At 34.4% G+C, this 11343-nt stretch overlaps 1 protein-coding gene and 1 long non-coding RNA gene across 3 annotated transcripts; one reads left to right on the top strand and one right to left on the bottom strand.

Annotated features, from left to right (window-relative positions):
- Positions 1 to 36: 36 nt before the first annotated feature.
- On the bottom strand, positions 37 to 8821 carry LOC109542804 (S-adenosylmethionine synthase). 2 transcript variants are annotated; one of them, XM_019912191.2, is made up of 9 exons: positions 8541 to 8821; positions 8127 to 8204; positions 6373 to 6495; positions 5357 to 5469; positions 2427 to 2570; positions 2103 to 2321; positions 1908 to 2014; positions 1441 to 1650; positions 37 to 1346 (listed from the first exon to the last, which is right to left on the bottom strand). In XM_019912191.2, the coding sequence occupies exons 1-9, from the start codon at positions 8647 to 8649 to the stop codon at positions 1223 to 1225; spliced, it is 1227 nt and encodes a 408-aa protein (XP_019767750.1). In that variant the 5' UTR covers positions 8650 to 8821; the 3' UTR covers positions 37 to 1222. The 2 variants fall into 2 exon arrangements, with proteins under 2 accessions (XP_019767750.1, XP_019767749.1); XM_019912190.2 differs by lacking the exon at positions 5357 to 5469 and adding an exon at positions 3409 to 3521 and having other exon boundaries at positions 8541 to 8818.
- Positions 8822 to 8862: 41 nt separating this feature from the next.
- On the top strand, positions 8863 to 9651 carry LOC125505089. The gene is made up of 2 exons (XR_007281907.1): positions 8863 to 9399; positions 9462 to 9651. It is a non-coding gene; the product is annotated as an uncharacterized LOC125505089 (long non-coding RNA).
- Positions 9652 to 11343: the final 1692 nt, after the last annotated feature.

Here is an 11343-nt window from a genome sequence, read left to right as displayed (position 1 = left end):
GGATTTTAAAGGACATTGGTCAGAAAAAGTCTGCAGTTGGCTACTTAACATTTACTATAAATAATAAAAAAATGTTTTACTGATGAATAAAATTGTTCACTGAAAATAACATTTAATGTGTTAATGAAAGAATGTCAACTATAAAACCTAACGTGGTTAAAGATCAATGCAAAACATTCTTAACCAATTTAATTCTTTTTCTACATTTAATTTATTCTACCAATTTCATGACATATAAATTACCAATATTTGTAGACAATTTCAACAATTAGGAATAGAGAAAATACATCTTTCACAAAAACGAGCGCATTAATAAATGCTTGTCTAAAAGTTATTCAAATGAAATAAATTTTCATTCCCATAGCCATACCATGTTTTTCATTTGCACGATAATTGATGATAATTTGTAATGTATGTATAAGTACAGAAGTCCCAATTGTTAAATTAAATTGGATGTTTCAATTTTATTTTTTTCTGAAAACTAATGCAAACGTTTGATTCAGTTCAACCACTGGGAATCCTGTCCTTAGCCAATCATGTGAAAGCTCATCTGTTTCCAGCTAAACCCGGTGTGCAAACGGCACGCTCTTTTCCCGTTTTCGGTCATTAGCACAACATAATCATACCGATACACCAACCCGTTTTTTTTCTAAGACATTGCAGACACTAAGATACTATAAAAACGGTGTTGGATCGGTGGATTACAACTATGTAACTGGTGGGGTTTTTGGCTGTTTTAATTTAACCATGCGCATAATAATTATTGAGCACTAAAGATATCAAAGTTTGACCTTTAAATATTATAAAAATGAAAACTTTTTACGAAAAGATCACCGAGGTTGAGATTGTTAAGCACAACAACTTTTTCCTTTTCAACTACAGATTATTGTATTTGAAATAACACGAATTTTTTTTCAGGAAATATATCACATATTGTTTCGAGGTTCTGTAAAAAATAAATCGAGATAACACTTGCTTTTTTCGGGAGAAAGCATTTTTGGCTCATCAAAAATTCCCTCCGACATAGCTGTGGTTCAGCTGCAAGAAAATTGAGCTTTCACGTATTCGTTACGATATAAAAATACTAAATCCTTTTCAGTTTGGGCCATACCACATTAAATGATAGACCTACTACATATTCACTAACTTACATTTGCTGTGATTAACCTAAATATGCTTCTGGGATGATTCGAAGCCCATGCATAAACTCCATATATGTACGTTAAATTAGGCTTGCATACTGGCCGAGCTTGAGAGATTTCGGCGTTTCCCATGTGAATCCATTACGACCAAAGTGTCCGTAGGTACTGGTTTTTTGGTAAATTGGTTGACGAAGATTCAATTCTCTGCACAATGAAATTGATTGGAATTAGCGACGCTTTTCAAAGCAAGCCGGAGAGGAAAGAAACAATGATCCATTCACATAACTGCGGTACTTACTTGACGATTTTGCCAGGCCTCAAGTCAAAGTTGCTGTTCACAATATCGAGCAGCTGCTTCTGATTCAGCTTTGAGGTTCCATAGTCGAATACTGAAATGGAGAGAGGTTCCGCGAGACCAATAGCGTACGAGACTTGTACCAGACAGCGGCGGCACACTCCAGCTTTTACCAGGGATTTAGCTACCCAGCGAGCGGCGTAAGCTGCAGATCTGCAATGAACCGTAAGCTTTATTTATTTAAACTCGGTTTTTTATTGAATATTTATATTTTAAATGCATTTAATTCTAGCACTCACACAAGCAACGAACAAGGTGCCAGTTAATAATTTAAAAATTTAATTTGGTGATTATTTCTTAGCCAGTTTAGGCTTGAGTCTGTCAGGTCTGATTCACAATATTGCGACAACTGGCCCTCATGCTTAATAGACAAAGTCAAAACAATTTGCAGAACTACAAGATCTTCTTACCTGTCTACTTTAGTGAAATCTTTTCCTGAAAATGCGCCACCTCCATGAGCACCCCAGCCTCCATATGTGTCCACAATAATTTTTCTTCCGGTCAAACCGGCATCGCTCTAGAAATAACAGGTTTGATAAAATAGCGATTTAGTCAAAACTTCTGCTATGAAGTTGCATGGTTGTTAATATTAATGATAATCTTACTTGAGGTCCACCAATGATGAAAAGACCGCAAGGATTGATGTGAATCACAGTTTGATCGTCGATGAACCTGGCTGGGATTACTTCTTTAATCACTTTACTTTTAATGGCATCTCGGAGCTCGTCCAGTGTGACTTTTTCGCTGTGTTGGAGTGATACGACAATAGTGTGGACTCTTTGAGGAATGCAAGCTCCATGGTTGAAAGTGTACTCGGCGGTTACCTGAAACAAATTACAATTGATAGTAAAACCTAAATGTTCCCATATTTTAAACGCTGCTTAAAAACTGTTAAATTCGTGTTTTTAATATTTTTCGATCCTACTCACTTGAGTTTTAGAATCAGGTCTGGCCCACCAAAATTCTCCTGATCGGCGTAATTCTGCAATTTTTTCATTCAGCTTGTGCGCCAAAACAACAGTTAATGGCATGTATTCTTCTGTTTCGTCGGTTGCGTAACCGAACATTAGCCCCTAAATTTATTTAGAAAAATGTCATTATTATAACGAATGTTTTTCTATTATTACCTTTCTAAAATATTACAAATAGTGCGCGTTTTTCTGTATCGCAAACAAAAGCAAGCGGACTGAAAAATTGTTAATACCTTAAATAGTTTGATTATAAGGATGCAAACAAGAAATTTGACTGAAAAGATTTACTAATAATTTTTCAATCAATTTAAATGATTTCCTTTCTTCATTCCAGTTTAAATCCACCCCCAAATACATGCAGTTAAGAGTTCGGATTAATTTATTCGCCAACTCAAAGCACAAAATCCACACAGGAGACTGCATATTTTTTCATCTCTATTAAGTAAATTTTGTACACTGTGCCTTCACGTAGTACTTATGTAGGTTTTATCTTTCTGCGGCGGTTTGAAGACGTTCAATTATTTTTTTAAATTCATAAAGATTTCTTGGGATAGTTTTAACAAGAATAAGGTTTTTGAAAATAAGTTGCGCTGTAGTCTTTAAAAAACCGGTATTGTCTCCCCGGTCTAGTATAATTTAAATCGCTTTCAACGGTATTCAATGCAAAACTTTCAACACTTAATATTCAGAATTATCATCTGAACGTAAGCTCCTATCAAATCTAATCCATAGGGAAATATTTTTATTATTTAATTTTAGGTCTATTTGCTGAATTGGTGGGAATTGCTGAGCCGGTTTATCTTTCGAAAGGTTACTATAACATTTCAGCTTTCTCTTTTCGTTATACCTACTGAAGAATCTGTACCAAAAAAGAGCGTTTGAAGAAATTAAAGAAAAAACTCTCTCATTTAATCCTTTTAGCATTAGATGATAATCTGACCTGGTCACCAGCCCCAATTTCCTCTTCATTGCGATGTTCATGAACCCCAGCAGCGATGTTGGGGGATTGCGCATCGAGAGCAAGCATCACACTGCAAGTCTTGTAATCGAATCCTACGAAGATGACACAGTGACAAAGAATGGATTATACCCATGCAATTATGGAGAATGAACTATTAACCAAGTTTCAGTTCAGGTATATACGCTTCTACGTAAGACGTTGTTAAATATATCGCGTTCAGCAAATCACAAATGAATTGAACTCAAATAATTTACGTAATTTACGTGATGTTTAGGCAATTTAACATGATAAAACTCTGGACCTTGTGATAAGAAAATGTATGAGATGTCGATCGGAAACCGTTAACGAATGAAGTAATATGCCAATAACTGATACTGCACATTTTTATCGACAGCCCGGAAATGCAGACAAAATTTGCTGAATTTGATATTGTAATAGGGTTTGGTAAGTCGATGCATTCATATTCTCTTTCCACATTCCGATCTACCGGGTTCTACAGACTTTCTTTTAAAAAGATGAACTCAACTCAAATCAAGGTGTTTTCAATTTTTAACATTAGTTTGTGTGTCCAGGAAACTGAAAAAAGGACGTTTCTAATCTAATCGAGCATATTGTTAAAAATAACCCTACCAACTTTAAAACATGCTGTAGTACGCTTGAATTGCTTGGAGATTGTTTCTGATGATATTTGCAGCATCGAAAATTCGATTGCGTCATACTGCCACGGTCTCTACTTTGTTTATTTTCGGTTTCGTATACTAGAGATTTCATCCACCCCCAAAGGTTATAAACCAGTAGATTTAAGTCTTGTAATCTCGGTAGCCAAGCATGAGGTCCTCTGCCAATCCAACGATCACGAAAACGATTTTCCAAGAAATTACGCAGCCGGCGACTAAAATGAGGCGGGACTATCATGCTGAAAGTTCATTCGTTGTCGAACAATTAGCGGAACATCTTCGTTAAATATTTTTCCAAAACCCGTAAATAGACTTTAAACCGGTTGAATGTGGAAAGGCTTAAACCATTTTTTTCTAAGTGTCTTCTAAACGGCCATATGTGTTTATATTAGAAGTTCGTCTCTAATCCGCCTGGTACTAACACCTTGATTCACTTCAGCCCTTTTTAGAACTTTCTCTTCATTTTTCGCATTTAAACCTTCGCCTCGTTGAGAATCAATCCTTAAGTTGTCTGAACACAAACTAATGTTAAAAATTAAAAACACCTTGATTTCAGAAACGGTTAATAATTGGATTAAACCGTATCGGGTAATTTAACTTTTTTTGACCTCCTGAACGCATTTCCAAAGTATTTCCTTTTCCTCTAGAAACACTCTGAATACGATCAACCTATATCCTATAAGATAGTAAATAGTTTGTAGCCAAAATTTTCGAGTGTTATTTTTATATTACAATAATTGTGTGTTCCCAAGACGCAATCAAACGGCGATACAATTTATTTCTTACAAAATGATCCACAATGCATTTAACACTATTTTGTTATTAATCCTTGCCATGATGAACAATGGTTACTATTTCAAATCGGTGAAATAATATACTATTGACTTATTATCGTAATCATTCATGCATTTTAATAAATCATTTTTCCCAAAATGTATAATGAGCTGCATTTGATGGGTGTGCAAGGCAAACAAGTTCACACGTAGAAATCCATGTTATTGGCCCTGATGTAATGGCAAACACGAAGCAACATGTTAAAAAAATTTGAAATTTCCATCTCCCAATTTGGACACCCGTTTTGGGGTTTTAGTAACAAGAAGTTTGATATAACTGGAAATGATTGCACGTTACTGTTATCGTCTCGATATAACATGCATCTTCTCTTACTACGTTAGATATACAATCTACAATTCGCATACATCAAAACTTCTTGTTATTAAGATCTAAGTAAATTTAGCCCAAATAACTACCTGGTCACCGGCACCAACTTCAACGTCGTTTCGGTCTTTGTGCACCCCTTCAGCTATATTCGGCGATTGCTCCTCTATTGCTAGTAGAAGATTGAGTGTGCGAAAATCTAACCCTGTTTAAGGGCGAAGGGAAACGCTCACGTTAATTTTGAATACTTCTCATATTAGACAATTTCAAATCATTGCGAATATTGTATGTTTTATACTATCCATGAACAATCAACTTGGGATCAAATGGAAAAACTTGGCTTTAAGAAAGCAATTGATGGCATTGGTCTAATCTACATTTATTGATGCTCTGGTATTCAAAACAGTGCCCTTTTGCTTTTAAAAAATGAAGAGATTGAAAAAGAACAATGCAAAACAAAATTGCTGGCATTCTATATCACTCGAAAAGTAATAATCTTAGTTGATGAGACAGCCAATCGTTTAACAAGGTCATTGTTTACTCGGCAGTTATTTTATTGGAAAGGCGATTTTTCCTAATCTGCAGAAGCAATTGCAGTTAATCATTAGGTAGTGTAATTTTTAAGAACAAAATGTAGAACTGCGACCGAAATAAATCATTTTCAAGTTTCTACAGGTTTTCGAAAGTTGATTTATGTGCCCACTAAAACTATGCTAAATGTTCAAAAATACTTGTGTGCAAATTCTTATCGCTCATGACCCATCTTTTTCAAGATGTTAAAAAAGAATGGGATTAAACACCCATTTGCCTTGCTGTCTGGGAATCTATCAGGATTAATAATATCAGGTAGTAACGGCTGAAGACTAAACAATTCTTGGAAATCGACTAGCAGATTTTACAATGTAGAAACTGTTTTCTCGGTAATAAAATTTTAAACGCGGATATCGTAATTTAACTGAAACCGCCCCGCGATTTTAACAAGCCATTTACGTTAAAAGGGTATATTTTAATAAAATATTGTGCTGGTAAAATAATATATTTCCAGTTGCGTCCTTTGGTTTTAATGGAATTTTTGTACTTTTCTAGGTGTTTGTTTGCTGATGCTTACCTTTGGATGAATCATCATAGCCAATGTGCTTTACAGTTTCTCGGACGACTTTTTGGTAGTCCACGTTTGCTTTTGATGTAATTTCTCCGCACAGCAAAACCATGCCGGTTTTGGTTACGGTTTCTGTAATAGAATTTACAAAATCAGACAGTCAATTTATTTAAAAATACTACTGGTTGAAACAAAACGTACAACAGTAACAAATCTTGGAAAAATCAGGATTAATAACTCCAAACAGGAAAAAGGACAATTTATTTCAATCTCCTTTAATTTAACTTAAACGATCTAGGTGTAATGGATGCAAATAGTCAGCCTAGAAATAAAGAATGAGGCTTTTGCAAAATATTATTTTTAAAGCTCGTCAACAAGATTCAATTTAACTCGCAGTTATCCAAGGTGATTGTAGTGTTTGTGTACTAATTCTAGTCTTTTTTTAAAATCGTTGTGTATGCTTTATAGCATGTAAATAGCATGTCCTTTAGGCAATCAAATGCGCTTTTTAAATACTCAAGAGTGTTTCAATTACTTTCGATTTACATCTGCAATTCGACATTCGAAATTAAATTTGCTAATTTACTATCTATTCTTGGTATTTTTTCAATCTATTATGTAGAACAGAAAAGACATGATAAACTGGTTGAATTATGGCTATTGCTCAATTTTTTGCCAAGCAAAATGGTACTGCCAATTTTGAAAAATCGGAATTTTTTACATGAAACAGAATTTTTTTAAATTGTTACATAATAAGGTGTACTGAAGTTTTTACCTTGTTACAAAGTGTGGTGTACACCAAATAGATATGATATAGAATAAATATTCTAATGCAATGTTTGCTTCGGAACAGTTCCGCAAATAAGATCGAAGAACAAGAATTCCCTTTTTGCCGATAACTCTAGAAATATTGTAATCTGTTGCATACAAAAAAATATTGAGCACAAAATTGAGTTTTTTGTCCTAATTTCACGGACTTGGTTTGGTACCTTATAGGTAACAATTCTTTTCTTTCTTTTCCAGCAACTTTTCTTCGTGGTGATACGAGTGTTTCTATTGGTTGGATATCTGTCAATTCGTCCGCCGTCATTCGAACTGACAGATCTCCAACCAATAGAAACACTTTCGTGTCATCGTATACACGGATACATGGGACACGGGCTTTAGGTATATTGATGTAGTATTTCCAGGGGCATGCTTAAATGATATATGGTTAAATGCATAAACAAAACTCGGGAGATATTGTTTGCAATGTCGGAAATTTCTTCTGGAAAACTAAAAATAACCTCTCTTGTCCAGTATACATGTCTAAGTTTTCTATCTTTATTTTAAATTATGTTAAAACAACTAGATAGATTTAATTTTTCTGGCTGAAAAAGTTGCCCAATAAAACTGCGAAAACCTTGTTCATTTAACTGGCTCTATTTCTTGTGGTACCTCAGAAGCATATTCCAAATTAATTGTAGCCGCGCTTCATTGAATAGGAAACATGGATTTTTACATTTTTCCGCCAACTGAACAGCTGGAAAGTTTACAAAAATGGCATAGCAAAGGACAGAGATACGTCCATTAAGCGGGTTGCCTATAAAACACTTGGCTTATCTATTGACGTCTAAAAGTTGATCTTTATAACAACGAGTGTCAAACTTTTATGAAAAACTGGAAGTAGTTTATTTTACTTATTAGCATTATAATTATCATTTCAGTAAGTTTAATTCTGGCGCGATTGCACATCTTTTTGCTTTGTAAACCGCTATTCTTACCACAGGCAACTTTAGCATTCGGATCCTGTCTCAAATGAGCGTCTAGTACGGCGTCACTTATCTGGTCGCACATTTTATCTAAAAATAAAATCAACCTATTATAAAACAGATAAGTGCTAAACCGGCCATACTGTGGCTTTGTTCGAGCTTTCATCTTATTAAAATTGCAATCGACAATAAAATAACAACATAAGCCACACCAATTTTGTTGTCAATAAAAAAAAAACCGGCCAAAGCCGAATCGCTTAAAGCACGTGTGATTTGCATCATCCAATTTGCATAGCTCCATTGCGAAATAAATGTTGGGTTATATTGTCGTTTACATGGCGTTGTAGGCTTTTCTATGATTTTTCGAAATCCTTCGAGAAAAATCAATCATTCCATGGTAAACAGTGGAGTATCGCGTTTACTCACCTGGATGGCCTTCTCCTACAGATTCGGAGGTGAAGAGAAAATTTGATCCATCTTCCATGTCGTACGGCATGTGTCCGTTTGTGTATCCATTGGTAATTGTATCAGGCATGGCGAAACACGCGTATTTGTATTAGTTTAGTAGTATTTTTTTTAATTAAACGGGAAACCGTGACGACTTTTCACCGCTACGCTTACGCTAAGGGAAAAGAGAACGAGGCAAGACGCCAATTGGTTTTTATAACCGCAAGTCACGTGGTCTAGCTGGCAATGGCGTCGGCGCCAACTTAAAGCGGCACAATAAACGGTCGATTCCAACGTTTCTACCTGAAACAAGAAGTACATCAGTAGTAAAGACAATGTTACGCTACAATAATTAATATACTTAAGTGAAATGACTTGGTTACAGGTTGTTGATGACATATTAGCCCCCTAATATGGTATATTGGCCTGTAAAAGCATGACCACCGTATCAATGGTTGCCTAATTGCGTGTATAAATGATCACACGTGCTGTGTGATATTTTACAAATAATACATGTTTAGTTACAATACTATACTAAGTATGCGCATGATATCGTTAGTATCTGCAATGTTGTGTATCAAAACAACGTCCGAAAGTGATAATTCTAGATAATATAGTGCCAATTTTAATAGGTTAATGTAATTTTGGGGTTTTGGCAGTGGCGGCGCTAGAGGTCTGTGAGGATGAGCGAGCGCCCAACCAAAATTTGTCTCGCTCAACCACTTTTAATAGCGATATAAATAATTACGAATTTAAAAAAATCGGATCAAATTTGACAATAATGATAGTGAACGTGAAAACATTCCGAGTTGTCGGGAATTGGAAAGCAAAATTTTAAGTACGTAGGTAATATTAATAAACTATTTTCTAATCTAAATATGGGTACTTGTTTCCTGCTAGGACAACCGCCAAAGATTTTCATATAGAGGAAAAATAAATCATTGATTTGGCTCTATCGCTACATGAACTTTCAAGGCCGCTGGTCTTAGCAAGTTTTCCTAAAAAACAGTATGGTACTGATCTTCGTAGTTTTAAGTCCAGTTATTATGTCTTGTATCCTTGGATTAAGTACAGCATTCTCAAAGATGCTGTATTCCGTTTTCTTTTGTAGATTCTTCTTCAAACAAGGTTGAACGAGCAATTTAAGTTTTGTTACTGAAGGCCACAGAAAAAAAAACTGGGTTTGAAAACATGATTTAGTACATTTAATCCATTTTTTAAACTTAGAACGTTTATTTCTTTAGCTAAGCATTACCAATGTGATATAGTTTGAATTGAAAACGAGACAGACATTGCCAAATACCACTAAGAGGTATGAAGTCACAAATACTCTAAAAATAAACTTTCTAAAATAGTCTTTCATCAAATGAATAAACTATGTAATTTTACAATGACTGTACCATCTTGTGGTGCAAGTTGTGAAGATCTTTCAGCACTTTAAAGAGAAGTAAACATTATTTAAGAGCAACTATGAGTCCGGAAATCTTACTGACTTGGGCATTTTGTTTGTTGAAAAAGATATTGCAAAAAAATAGATTTAGAGTTAATTATAGATTCCTTTGCTGCTAAGCATAATAATAAAAGAATGCCTCTTCTAATGTTCTGCGTGAATAATTATTTCACTATTGAATTATTTCACTACCTTATTAAAGTTTTATTCAATGTTTATAATGTTATTCGTAAATTTAAATATTTTAAATCTACTTTCGTTTAGTAAAAGGAATTATTCATTTCAAAAAATAGATTTGCTTATAATAGTTTTTATTGCAATACTAGTGTTGTAGCGAATTTCATTCAGAATTTGTTTCCAACATAATAATGTTTATATTCACATATAAAAATATATACAGTTGTGAAATATATTTTTGTTACATTTAATTCGTTATTTTTCAAAAGTAGATAAAATCTCGTATAACATTTGTATTGTAAATTCATATTGGAGACATTGAAGATATTGTCTAACTCTGTTAGCTCCTTGTTTGACAAAAACATCGTCGTTATAAGTGCTTTTTAAAAATGAATATTTGCCGGCATTCGCCCAAGGGGAAAATAAAGCTGGAACCGCCACTGGGTTTTGGAATACCGGCTAATCTCGTAGTATTCTCGGATATCCTGCTTCTACTGGTAAAATATCCCAAATTATAATTTTAAGTATGTATTTCAGATAAGGGCACATGTCAACATGCACTTATCATAACGTTGATTAATGTTTCTTTTCACATAAATGGAAATTGTGTCCATGTAAAATGTGGCAATCGGGTGTGGTATACAAATGCAATATTTAATACAGTAAAGGAGTAAAGACCCTTCCGAACTTCCAATAATCGGAACAGTGCGGGTTGGGGCACATCCCTCACTTTCAAAATGTTTGACCTCCAATGTGAGAAAACATTTGAAAGAAAAAAGCCCGATTCTTATACTAAATCAAACTTACGATAACATAAATTTTAAAGCGAGTGCTGGATGGCTCAATAAATTAAAAAACCGATAAGATATTCTTCTTCTGAAAAAATTATCCATCGTTGAAGGAGCTGAAGAACCTTTCAAAGAACTGCTTCGAAACTAAGTTCAGGAAATTGTTCAGTTGTTACAGAAATATATAACGCAGGCCAAATGAGCATTTTTTGGAAATTACTCACTCAAACGACACTTGCTGATCAATTAGTAGAAAAGTAGAAAAATGAGCAGAGGGAAAATACATTTATGTTTTGTTCAAACGCCTCTGGAACTCATAAAATGAAATTGTTTGTGTTAGGCAGATCTGGAAAGCTTCGTTCGGAAA

The sequence above is a fragment of the Dendroctonus ponderosae genome, unplaced genomic scaffold (assembly GCF_020466585.1).
Source record: "Dendroctonus ponderosae isolate FM_Combo_2020 unplaced genomic scaffold, Dpon_F_20191213v2 Dpon_F_20191213_7, whole genome shotgun sequence".
NCBI classification, from domain to species: Eukaryota; Metazoa; Arthropoda; class Insecta; order Coleoptera; family Curculionidae; genus Dendroctonus; species Dendroctonus ponderosae.
The sequence above is the reverse complement of the archived record's forward strand: the minus strand, read 5'-3'. Positions and strand labels throughout refer to the sequence as shown.

Excerpts from the sequence above, each read along its gene's own strand:
- LOC109542804 (XM_019912191.2), bottom strand. The coding sequence starts at position 8,649 with ATGCCTGATACAATTACCAATGGATACACAAACGGACACATGCCGTAC. Across the intron at positions 2,015-2,102 it reads TCATCATTGGTGGACCTCAA|AGCGATGCCGGTTTGACCGG; the intron begins GTAAGATTATCA and ends TGTTATTTCTAG. Across the intron at positions 1,347-1,440 it reads AGGCCTGGCAAAATCGTCAA|AGAATTGAATCTTCGTCAAC; the intron begins GTAAGTACCGCA and ends TTCATTGTGCAG.